The sequence below is a fragment of the Danio aesculapii genome, chromosome 13, assembly GCF_903798145.1.
Source record: "Danio aesculapii chromosome 13, fDanAes4.1, whole genome shotgun sequence".
Lineage (NCBI taxonomy): Eukaryota > Metazoa > Chordata > Actinopteri > Cypriniformes > Danionidae > Danio > Danio aesculapii.
Window position 1 is genome coordinate 34,357,241 of NC_079447.1, and position 13,383 is coordinate 34,370,623.

Sequence of the window (13,383 nt, forward strand, 5' to 3'; positions counted from 1 at the left end):
GATACTAATTAGAGCACTAATTAGAGCTTTTAGATACTTAAAACATTTCCAGTTCCAAACCTTTTTAAAAATGTAGTCTATGTTTAATATAAAAATCCCAAAAACATTTCGGTTGTCTCTAAGTCTTATGTCTTTTTCTTTTGTGTAGCGGTGTGTGATATTGGTTCTGCATCTTTTAAATATGACATGAGACGTCTGAGTGAGATTCTTGCATTCCCGCGAGCTTGGTACCGCAGAAGCATAGCCCGGAGACTGTTTCTGGGAGACCAGACAATCAACTTACCAGGTAATACATGTATACTCTCATAATTACACTAACTTTTGAAAAAAATGGATTCTTCTGTTCATAAGTGTAGCATTTAACTCTTTATACCCTGAATATGTGCAGTCATTTGCGTTTGACGTTTGATTCCGTCACGTTAGGCAGTTTTGATTTATGTGCTGTTGAATGTTTAATGATCATGCTGGCTCAGGTGTGTAAACTATTCCTCCATCATGTTTTTTTTCTGCTGCTTCTTTACTTGTTTTTGGATCTAGAAGATGCCCAATAGCACATCATGGTGAAAATTGCTGGATAATTTGGCAGGAAAGTGTTGTGTCGTGAATGATAGAAAGTTTTTTCATTACAGTTAATGAGTTAGTTGACCAGTTATGCAGTAATTCATATTTAGAATATTATCATTAAATATTTTAAAAGCCTTCTTTTTGTCAGAGTTGGAACATTTTGTAATGCCGAATTGTGGAAATCACTCATTTTTGAATCAAGTTCATTTTTGGTATCAGGAGTAACCAAAAAAAAAAGAATTTGTCAGTCTGTTGTTGAGAAATGGAGGGTATATCACTGTTGTCTAGAAAGAAGGAAGCAAACTGAAAAATAGTACAATAAGTAAAAAGAATGAGGCATTCATGCATTAAAAGTAATAGTTCACCTAAAAATAAAATTCCAAGCAAATTTATTTTTTAATTCTGTGATTCTATAATAGCACATATGAACATTTACAATTCTGTTTATAGACATTTCATTTTGTAGCTTTTTTTTTTTTTTTTTAATACTATTGATGGTCTTTACGTCTGCATCTTTGTGTGTGTATAATCACTTAGCAATAAAGCTCTTTCTGATTTTGATCTAATTGATTATATAAAGTAGGCCTGTATTTGAGAGCGTACAAAGCATATAAATATCACATCCTTTTGAGTTTTCCCAGCAAAACATCAGAGTCCTTTACATAAAAATCAGTCTAAAGGCTTTTATAGGTGACCTGTGAAGAGAGGGTCTGGCTTTAAAACTAGCTGTTCACACACTGTCAATAAAATGACAATAAATGCATGGCAATTCATTGTTTAATGAAAGTTTGTTTAATTGAAGTTTGAGACCCTCCATTTAAAGTCCTTTACTTCAAAACTTTGAAGATTCAGAAAGGTCATAAAGGTCTTGAAAACAAATTAGTATGAATTGAGGGATTTAAGCCAAGAAATGCAATCACTTTATTTGATGAACTGAATTAATTCAAGACTGTATCTTATCACAAAACCTGAATTAAACCACACCGTTTATACAGATTCCATTTACAATACCTGTATGATAATAATGGCTGTTTTTTATTCCTTTAAATGGATAGTTCACACAAAAATGTTAATTCTGTCATCATTTACTTACATTGACTCAGTTCAGTTTTTTTTTTTTGTTCTGCTTAACACAAAATAAGATATTTTGAAGAACCTGTAACCATTAACTTTCATAGTAGGAAAAACAAATAATGGAAGTCAATGGGTACAGGTTTCCAGCTTTCTTTAGTATAATGGAACTAATTAAGGGTGACTAAATATTAACAAAATTAGAAGTATTGGGCGAACTACACCTTTAAGATATGCTTCAGAAAACCAGATTTTTTAAGAATTTTCACCGGAATGTTTTCACCAAAACCCAGAATTTTTCGACAATGATGCATTTCTGTGTCTGAACATCATGTATATTCTCTGAAAATAATTGATGATTTATATCCACTGTATGTGTTTAGCTTCAGGTCCTGCTACGCCAGACTCTGTGGAGAGCATCGCTCAGCACCTTTCGCCTGAATCCAGCCGAAAAGCATACTGGAGGACGTGGGACGGTCAGACCACTCAACACCCTTCCTCTTCTGTCTTCACTGACGCCACACCAAGCCACTCACACCTTAAATCACCCGCCACCGGACGAACCCGCAGCGTATCAGACTCCTCCGCACCGCGCAGAGGTACACATGTTTACACACTGATTTCTGGCTATACTACATGCGCATATCCGCTTGTTAAGTTGGGACCAGTGTTGGGTGTCATCATGAGTTACCAGTGGTGTAACGGATCGCAAATCTCATGGTTCGGATCGCATTATGTTTTTTTGTTTTTTTTTCATGGATCAGACCATTTTTCAGTTGAGCCAAAAAAGGAGACAAATATATTTGCTTTCCAAACTTTAGTTTTAACAAACAAAGCTTAGAAGCTGTAATTTTATAAAAATTAAAATAAAGAAATAATCAGCTGAATGAAAGTAAATCATAAAATAATCAGTACTGTGAAAAATTCACTGTTACTGCCACTGCTGGTGAGGATGCTAAATGTAGAAATCTAACATTACAATTCATATTTATTTTTAGTCTTGTTTTCAATAAATGATTCAGTTATTGACTCATAAAACTTCATATCCTGTTGCTAGATGTGTCATTTTTAAATAATTATTCAGTTCCATATTTTTGATGGCTAGTTGTCGCCACCTGTTGGTTAAATAATGTAATTTCTGCCTACAACTTTCATTTTTAAACGCCAAGTTAAATATATATGATGGTGTATTTAATATCCATATGATAGTGATTTTAATCTTTACCATAAACATCAGTGGTTTCATCTAAACTAAAAACTGTTATCCCAGTACTTCTGTGTTATTTGACTGTTTGCAATTTCATAACTAGACTAAAGACTAAAAATTCTGATCTTTTAATGATTAATCATGCAGCTTACACTGAATGCATTAATGTAGGTTAAACAAGTAGTGACAGAAAACACCTTTGATAACCTAAGAAGCCCACCACATCCAAAATAACCTACCACAACTTTCTCTGTCATAATTATATTTTACAGGAAAGCCTGATTCGGGAACCTTTTTTCAGCAAAGAGCCATTTCTGATTCTTTTAACAAATGCATTTTTTAAAGAGCCATTTTTATATACATACAATATAAATCAAAACGCCTCTTTAAAAATGCATTTGCTACTGTATTACTATAAATTACTAAAAAATATTATAGTATAACTACTAATACTATATTATTATTTATAATATTTTTAAAATGCAGCATCACATGTTGAGCAAGTCCATGAATAAAGAAAGAATAATTTATAGCAGTGCTTCTCAACTGTTCTCAATTTTAGGAATTCTAATTAATTAGTATTTATTTGTTAACATACACAAGTAGTGACAGATAAATCAAAAGAAAATAACCAAGACTTACAAATAAACAACATTTTTTTTGCTGTCATTTAACAAAATGTATCAAATTATAGAAATCTTACAAAGTAAAAATGTCAAATACTGTAAACAGTGGTTAGGGTAAGGAAGGTTCAGTTACCATGAACTAAATTGAACTGTTAATAAAACATAAACACTGATCCTATTGAACAGAACAAACCAGCAAATTACTGTAAAATGATTAAAATAATCATAACCATTTTATAATAATAATGTTATTTGCTCTTCTGCTATTGTGTGGGCTTTCTTGGCCTTTGCTTCACGGTGAGCTACACAGTAAGATGTGTGTAGTGCCAGTACTTGTTTTGAATATGAAGATGTTAGGCACTTTTGTGATGCCCTCAGCTATTGGAGTCGTCTTTGAAAAGAGTCCACAGGTTTGTTCTTGCAACTGGGATGTTTGATTTCTAAATGCATTTTAATTTAGAAGGTTACATGCTCTCTTGTGAGAGCACCTCACTACATATGACACACTGAGGTTTTAAGCCTTTTTTGTCGTCAATATAGGTAAATCCATACTTTACATATTCGGGGTCGTGTGCTTCGACATATTTGTTGCTACAGTATAATTAAATGAAATTACACATGGTTGTTGCATGCGCATTTCAAAATAAAAGTCCGGTATAAGCAAAATAAGTTAAAAATTACACTTGTTACATTACAAAAATTACAAAAATGTTTTTTTGACCACACACTCGACCCACTGAAAATGTTCCGGTCGCGACCCACCAGTTGAGAAACACTTATTTATAGTATTCTTATTTTCACCATCACCACTCATGAATGTTGTCTGAATTTAAGTTACCATAGAAATGTAAGTTGTTTGCCCTTTATTGTTGACGCATTTTAAGTTTATCCACATTGCTACAAACGCACATTGATCGAAACGTCCTTTTATTTTTAACTAAGTTCTTATTCATTGGCTGTATAAAATTACAATTAAAAAGGGGATTTTATCTAGTGATGGTCATAATTTTTTAAACGATAAAATAATATTGAAGGAAGACAGCTGGAGAGCCACATAATTTTGGTCAAAGAGCCACATGTGATTCGAGAGCCATAGGTACTTTACCTCTGGCCTAATTGCTTTCATGCATATGATCTGAATGACGCGAGAGGCAGTCTCTCTGCGATCATTACACATTTAGGATTAATCTACAAGTAAAAAAAGTATTAATCCACGTCACGTGTGTTCCTATGAGTTACAAAGTATCTAGTTATTGTAATTACCTTACCCACCGAAAAAGTTAAGTAAGGGATTACTGTTTAATTTAGGTAAATTACTTGGTTACTTATAATGTACTTGTGTTAATTACTGCAAAAAAATTCAACAGTTTTATATAAATCAATTCAGAGAAGCAGTTATACAAACATTTTGCGGAATTATTCATTTTTTCAACTAAAGAAGGTTATTTTTTTAGACAAATGGAAGGTTAGAAAGATTTTAGCCATTGAAATTGACAATATATGGCATGTATAATATATGAAGTCTGCTTTGAAACGATTCTTTTTTTGATAAATATCGAATTTCACTTTTCTTTGTTTTTTGCAGAGTAATTTTGTTTGTTAACTAAAGAATGTTTGTTATTAAAAAGCTTAAGTGATACATTTCTTTTAATATTGCAAATATTGTTCAAACCATTATTATTAGTTTAAACATAGCTGTGTGGCAACAGTGTGTGAATATAGCAAGCCTCTAATGATAAAAAGTAATTCATTTTATAATCACACTTTTATTAATTTATAAACACTTTGATTGAAATGTACATGTCATTGGAGTGGAAAAGTCCCACCCATTAGTGACAAGCTTCCTCATTAGCATAAACAGCCCTGAGTGAGAAGCAGCCACATGAAGCACATAAAGCCGTTTTTTCACTGCACACGACATTTGGACACGACTGTCGGAATACGCCCCCTTGTGGCAGTCGCACACAATTGCTGTTCTCGCAGTGTCCGAAATAAAGGAGTGAAAAGCAAGACCCTTTATTCACTGTGCATTCACCATGGTTGCTAAAAAATATTGGAGGAAATGTGGAGACAACATAAAAAATAGTTTTTTTTTTACTCATTTATAAATAGAAAAAGGTTTTTTTTTTTAATATACACTTTTTCTGATTCAAAAAATAACGAAAAAAAAATTGTATTTCTAATCTCGCATGCACGGACCTGCTTGAACAACACTGTAATACATCACATCCGGTCAGCCGGTCACATACGGTGTAGTCGCAGGAGTAATATCCGCAGCTCATTTCGGATCCGAATTTTCCAGCATACGGAGATGGTACGAAGCTCCTGGACTACTCTCTGTTGGAAATGAATGACTTCCGGTCTGTCGCTTGTCGTTTGTCATGTGCAGTGGAGGCTTTGTAGTTTTAAATCTGCCGCTATGCTGACACATAGCCGTTTTTAGCTCCACCCTCTTTTGAATTTAAAGCGACAGTCACCAAACGGGCTAAATTTAGAGCAAAGCCTAAAAGGGGCTGTATTTCCAGCTGAATCTTCACAGACACACTCTAGAGACATTAGAGAATTATCTTACATGTTGTAAAAAGGGGCATAATATATCGTCTTTAAAAGTAGAAGTAAAAATTGTTATTGTCTGTGTTGAGATTTGAAGATATTTTCGTAGTATCGAGTCAAGTAATTAGACTAATTATTGAGTAATTAAATAACTTTCCAAACACAGTAATTTCAGTAATTGTTTTTGTTCACTAAAGTCTCTGTTGCATGCCAGAAATCTGAATCACTGTCTGACCATGTTTGACCAGATTAGGCATGAATATTAACATTATGATTATGATTTGATTTTAACTAACTGTTGGTGTATATGAATACCATTTGTTGTTCACTAGCATCTGATAGAGTTTTCTCAACATCAAATGAGAACGTGTATTAAATCAGTTGCATATGCCTTCTGCAGACTCTGTTACCAAGACCTCCACCCCATCATTCCGGAACGGAAAAGCAGCAGCGCAGCAGGGTTCACCGTGGGAGACGCTGGTGGTGTTCGCCATCAACCTGAAACAGCTTAATGTCCAGATGAACATGAGCAACGTCATGGGCAACAATACGTATGAGCGAGCGAGCAGCTGAAATGATTTGATTCCTGCATCTGGTTAGTATGGCTCAGTTTGATGACTGACTGTTTTGCATGCGTGTGTTTCAACAGTTGGACGACGAGTGGGCTGAAGAGTCAGGGCCGTCTGTCAGTGGGCAGCAACAGAGACCGTGAGATCAGCATGTCTATTGGACTGGGACGCTCCAAACTGGACTCCAAAGGAGGAGTGGTGGGTGGAAACATTGATGTCAACACGCTGGAGATGGTCTGTAAGTATGATCTCATAGATGCACATTTTGTGGCACAACATCAGTATTATATATCTTCAATTATACATATAGATAATTGATAAACAAATCAGATAAACAAGAATGTTCTCTTGACATGTTTCATAAATATCTGCAAACATATTATGGTATTTTTATGCTTTAGAAGAGTCAAAAACTTACATACAGCAGCTTTATATGTACCTCTTAATACTTTAGAAAAGATCAGTCATTGTGTCATCCATTTCATTTAACCTCATTCCTTTTTAAATTCTATTCTAAGATGATGTTTGGTCTTTCTCATCAGTGACTGATAAATATTCCTCTAGCTCACATTTCAGAACATCCAAACCAGCAGCCCAGTCATAAGATTCAGATCACCATGGGCTCCACAGAAGCACGTCTGGACTACATGGGCTCCAGCATATTGATGGGAATCTTCAGTAACGCTGACCTGCAGCTCCAGGATGAGTGGAAGGTGAATCTCTGCACAGCCGAGGCCAGTCTATCTGAAAAAAGGTAAGGCAGAAATCCCCAATAATCACATAAAGATAACCTAGCCATAACTTTAACACACATTCTCTGATCCGCAGTGAGATCTTTGTGCACGGAGACCTGCAGTGGGACATTTTCCAAGTGATCATCTCCCGCTCCACCACTCCTGACCTGATAAAGATCGGCATGAAGCTGCAGGAGTTCTTCACACAGCAGTTTGACACCAGCAAGCGAGCCTTGTCTACCTGGGGCCCTGTGCCCTACATGCCTCCCAAAACACCGGTCATCAACACAGACAAGGGATCTGCTGAACTCTGTAAGTGCGCTTTAACCAAAGTCCAGTTTTGTGTATTATGCCTTGATTCCACTGAGCGATACAGTACAGTACAATTCATAACAGGCCACCCTGATCAGGCTTGTGTTTCCACTGCCTATAATACTCTTAAGGCTGGTTTGTACATCTGCGTCGAGTGGTCAGCATGACCCACGATGCATACCTTGCACGTAGTTGTGCATTTATGCTTCTGCATTCTGTTTATATTGCTGTGCAATAACACTTCCGAAACACTAGCTGGCAGATTTTTATGTTCCTTTGTGTCGAGTTTCTTCACAGGTGTTTTGTTTTTTCTGAATGCTACCCAAATGTACAAGTAGCTAAAACTCGCTCATTCGGAGGTGGGAACCCAGGGTGTCCGTGGGGTTGTAAAAGGTAGTAATTGAAATTAACCAAAATATAGGGCATTTAAAAGTATTAAAAAGTAATAAACGTCATCTGACGAGGTATTAAATTTTCGAGCCCAATTTTTTAATAATTAAAAAAAAAAATTGTGTTAAGTGCAGGCCTTTATCTAAAATTTGTGTGGATTTATTTATATGTTGAGAGTAGGACCTGAGCGATATCATGTGAGGTGGTGTTGGTTCGCGCACGTGCTGAAACAAACTGGCGAGCTCGCTTTCCAGACCTCTGGCTGGAGGACTCGAGATTTAAAGACTCATTATTATAACATCAAGACGTTTAATATAACCTCGCTTGCACACGCATCATGCAGCACCTGCAGTTAAACTCACCGTGGTTTATCATGACACTTTTATCGATCATTTTTTCCCGCAATTGACAGCAAGAACAAACATATAAGCTTTGTCTGATTAACAAGCAGCACCTAATTATGTTCAAAAGAATTTTAAACACCAATAGGACGAATTTATACCCCATTTCGAAAGTAAAACATACTCTAAAATAGGTAGTACGGTGTGTGGGTGAGAGGAGGGCAGTGTTTTGTTGTGATCCGGTTATGGTGTGGTTCTGTGACTGCTGGTGTTAATTGTTGTATGGTTAACAATTTTGACAGTTAAAGTAACCAGGTTAATTCACAACATCAATACTGTTAAAGGAACCGTGTGAAATGGAAAATAGTCACATAAACCTTTCAGCAGAAGTTTATCACTGGCTAAAAAACACTAGCTGTGCATATAGCCCATTCAAGCGAAATAAAAAAAGCAAAAAAAAAACACAAATTTAGAATGAAATTAATAAATATATGAAGAGTGAAATAAATCAAAAAGTAAATAAATAGCAGGACCAGAAGTGGGGAATAAAACCCGGCAAGAACAGGACTGATAAAACAGCGCAGACCTCCTGCTGTGTCTCAGCGCTTGTATGAAGAGAGCACCACTGCTCAGCTTTCACTTTCAGGTCTTTGGCTCTACCGCTACTTTAGAAACCCTGGTACCATATTGTTTTATTTTTTCAGTATCGACTTGGTACCGAAGTATCGCTTCTTTTGACAACACTCTTATGGATCTACGCCATTCTTGAAGAAGAAAGCCGAATGGGTTGTTCACCTATTGCATCTTGTACACTCAAGTTTAATATTTAAAATGTCAATGAGTGGCAAACTCATTCAAATAGAGAGAGGAGGTGACGCCACCTGTGCTATCTGCACATTTAAAAATACAAGTAAGATAATTATACTTAAGATTTGTTGAAATAAGATGCGCTCTCTAGTAAAGAGAGAATGTCTTGCGTATTATAACACTTATTCCAAGCTGTGTATTTAGTCTAATTATCTTAAAACTAGCTTCTTAAATGCCTTAAATAGTTTTTGTGTTTCTTATTTTTGATTTAAATTCAATTTACTAAACGGTAGAATTCCTCTCAATTTAATAAAAATGTCATTCTACTGTATATTCTGTCTTAAAATTACTTAAAACAAGATTATAGTATGTAATAAAAAATCAGGACATGCGTGCATTTTAAAATTCAAGTTAAGACTTGACATTAGTGCAAATTACTACTTGTTAATTCTCAAAATACTGAAGCTAACTGCAACAAAACATATTTGAATGTATTTTATCACTAAAGAAGAATAATAAATGTGATTGAGCATTTTTTAATGGGCAAACTTAAAACAAGTTAATACAGCTAAATAAACTCTTAAAATTCAAGGCTAGTCTTAAATCATTTCTTTGATTGTGATTGAGCTAAATTTGCAGGGTGAAATACCTTTAAAGCTTTACCAACTAAGGAAAAAAAGATAAATAATCTGAAAAACACAATCTGATCTTGCATAGTACTGTATTCTTAAAACAAATTCTATATGATTTTTTTGGCTTGAAATAAGATTGTAATTCTTGACTAGATAAGGAGTTTTTGCAGTGTAGCATTCAGCAGCGAGTCTATCTCCACCCTTTTGGTATCATACTGTTGTGCTACATACCTGAAAAAATATGGTACAATACGGTTTGCAATTTTACTGTTACTTAAAGTGAAAATGGAAATAAACTACTTTTCTTACTGTACTCTACCAAACCAGAGTGCTCAGTGGAAATGAGCCATTAACGTTTGTATTTAAATAAACATGAATGTTTGTTTTTTCTTTCAGATATGGATGCTGCTCATCACAGGCACTGGCCCAATGTGTTGAAGATGGTGGCCGGATGCCACATTTCCCTCTTCCAGATGCCTCTCCCGGAGGATGCCGTGCAGCTGGGTGGCTCTATGAGCCTACATGGAAACCACATGACTCTGGCTTGCTTTCACGGGCCCAACTTTCGCTCCAAGTCCTGGGTGTTGTTCCATCTGGAAGAGCCCAACATCGCCTTCTGGACTGAAGCACAGAAGATCTGGGAGGATGGTACAGACGCTGTGCTGCTGTTTTTATCACTCCCTTAGCCACCTTTTTCCACATATGACTGCTGTTTCTCAAATTATGGGTTGCACTTCCTTTTCGGCAAACTTCCGGTTTAAATATTTGTATTATTAGAAATTCTAGCAGACATTCACTTGTAAATACACTTTTTTTTTCAATACAAACATAAAACTTAAATTTTAACAATTAGACATTCCAAAAATTTTTTGTATGAAAAAACAACCAAGTGTCATAAAAATCATAATTAAACAAAAATTAAACATACTTTCCAATGGTAAAAGTATGTACTAAACATATTATTCACAAGTTTGTAGGTTTGTAGAAAGGAAATAAAAGGGGACAAAATTTTTTCAAATAACGAAATCTTGTCTATTAGGGCAGTGGTCCTCAACCACTGGTACCGGTCCACGAATCAATTAGTTCCGGGCCGCATAAGAAATCATGAATTTTTTCCATTTTATTTATTACCTGAGTCTGAACGAGCTTTTATTTTGAAAAGTCTTTTATTTTTAAAAACAATCATAATCTCTCTTGTACATCTCGGTCACTTGAGTGGCCAAATTTAACCCACAAGCAGCAAAATGAGTAAGAAACAAGTGTCTTAGGAAAGTTTCTTTTCTAAGGGGTAAAGACCCAGTGAAGGACCCGTGAACTGCCAAGGAACGCAACCCATTTGTCAACAAATTAGGTGAATCCAGCATGTCTGTGCAAGAAGATCGACTACTGGAAATCGCAAATGTCGATATCATGTTCGCATGTCACGTCCTTTCTAGAATTCGCACAAGTTTTCCTATGAAGGTGCGCAGCTTGCACCTTTCAGCAAGATCAAGCCCGCAGCATGATGATGTAGGCGATCGTCAACTACGTAGTGGACCTTTTACTAAGGTAACACCCATGCTACTGTGATGGTTGGGTTTAGGGTAGGGCGAGGTGTAGGCGATCGTCAACTTGTAACGCCCATGCTACTGTGCTGGTTGGGTATAGGGTAGAGGGAGCTGTAGGCGATCGTCAACTATGTAGGCGACATTGTACCGCCCACTAAGGTAGCGCCCATGCTACTGTTACAGTTGGGTTTAGGGTAGGGCGAGGTGTAGGCGATCGTCAACTTGTACCGCCCACTAAGGTAACGCCCATGCTACTGTGCTGGTTGGGTTTAGGGTAGGGGGAGGTGTAGGCGATTGTCAACTACGTAGTAGACCTACTCAACTACGTCATCAAGCTGCTGGCTGCAGCGAGGACTGTCTTCCTTTCAGACGCACACTGTTGAATAAATTCCGCGAACGCACTGCAAGTCATGCGACAAGAATTGACCGATCAGCTTCTCAGACAAACTGTAGCTAATAAAAATTCATAATATTGCTGCAGGAAAAACTTGTCTTGAGTTTGAAAGTAATTTGTTAACTCTAATAAGCTGCCTTTTGACATTTTAGGGATTATCATTGTGAGGAAAATAATGCCACCTCATTATTATTTTTTTCAGTCACTTCATTAATTGTTTACAGTTTAATGGAAGTGTCTCCCATAATTCACACAATGCATTATAAGCTCTTGGTAAGGTTTGTAAGAATTTCTGGAGGGTTCCTGTCTTTCAAAGTTCATCACCAAACACCAATCAGTTAATTAAGGTCTACAGACTCTAGGAAACTTTATAGCATGTGTATTATCTCTGGTGGGAGCTCATCTCTGCAGTTTTCCGGGAGCAGGATTAGACACCTCTGCCTTATAAATTTATGGTCTTTATTGTAACTTAGCAATTGTGTGTTTTTTTTTCCATCTAGGCTGCAGTGATGATTCTACATATATAGTTCAAACCCTGGACTTTCACCTTGGGCATAATACCATGGTCACCAAGCCTTGCGGTGCTCTGGAGAGCCCTATGGCGACCATCACTAAGGTCACTCGCCGTCGGCATGAAAATCCCCCGCATGGAGTGGCTACGGTCAAAGAGTGGTTCAACTACGTCACTGCCATGAGGAACGAAGGTAAATGTTGCACTCTTAGTTGCTCTGTTCTGAAACATAGTAAGCTGCTCTGCTGTTTGTTGCCTACATAGACAGCTGCCTTTTAAGGGATCAAACTGAGTAGTGACTTGGTAATTCTGCAAACAATGCTCCTTGCCTAGTGGTGTTGCAGTATATTGGTGTTTATGTTACCCATGATATTTTAATAAAAATAATGATATATTAATATCAGTGATTGACTCCACACATGATATTGACCAGTAACACCACTAACTGGTTGATATTTTAGCGCCAGTAACTGATTGACATGCTAAAAATAAATAAAGAACCTCTGATTTGAATCAGAGCTGAATAAATAAGCTTTCCATTGATGTATGATTTGTTGTGGTAGGAAAATATTTTGCATTTAAATATCTGAGAAATAATAATGTAAATACTGAGAAAATCACCTTTAAATTTGTTTAAATGACGTTCTTAACAATGTATATTACTAATCAAAAATTAGATAAATGTAGTATATTTACAGTAGGAAATGTATGAATGTCTTCATAGAACATGATCTGTACTTAATATTCTAGTGATTTTTTGCATAAAACAAAAATCTGTCTTTTTGACCCATACAATGCATTTTTGGCTATTTTTACAAATATACAAATACATATTTTAATTAATTTGAATTGTTTGTATTTTTTATCTAACTTTGAATGATTTATTGAATGAATCGCCCATAAAGATTTCACAAAATTTCATAACTGGATGAATCAGTATTTTGAATGTGTGTTTTACAAGCAAGCAGGAGGGCAAGCAGGTTCATAATCCATGTGTTTTGAGACAACACAGCAATATAAAAAAGTATAAACTCATTATTTAGAGGCATTGGGTTATGGAATTGCGTTCTCAACACTTTAGAATACAGGCTAAATCATAATCGATCTTTTGTTCGTCTTGTGGAA

At 36.0% G+C, this 13,383-nt stretch overlaps 1 protein-coding gene across 1 annotated transcript in view; it reads left to right on the forward strand.

Moving 5' to 3' along the window:
• The window catches only part of kiaa1109 (KIAA1109 ortholog), a 213,017-nt gene that overhangs the window by 192,803 nt on the left and 6,831 nt on the right, over window positions 1-13,383 (forward strand). Inside the window, 8 exon segments of the mRNA XM_056470418.1 lie at window positions 149-286; window positions 2,019-2,234; window positions 6,422-6,572; window positions 6,671-6,828; window positions 7,155-7,344; window positions 7,419-7,636; window positions 10,203-10,454; window positions 12,248-12,451. Of these exon segments, the coding sequence (XP_056326393.1) occupies window positions 149-286; window positions 2,019-2,234; window positions 6,422-6,572; window positions 6,671-6,828; window positions 7,155-7,344; window positions 7,419-7,636; window positions 10,203-10,454; window positions 12,248-12,451 (1,527 nt within the window).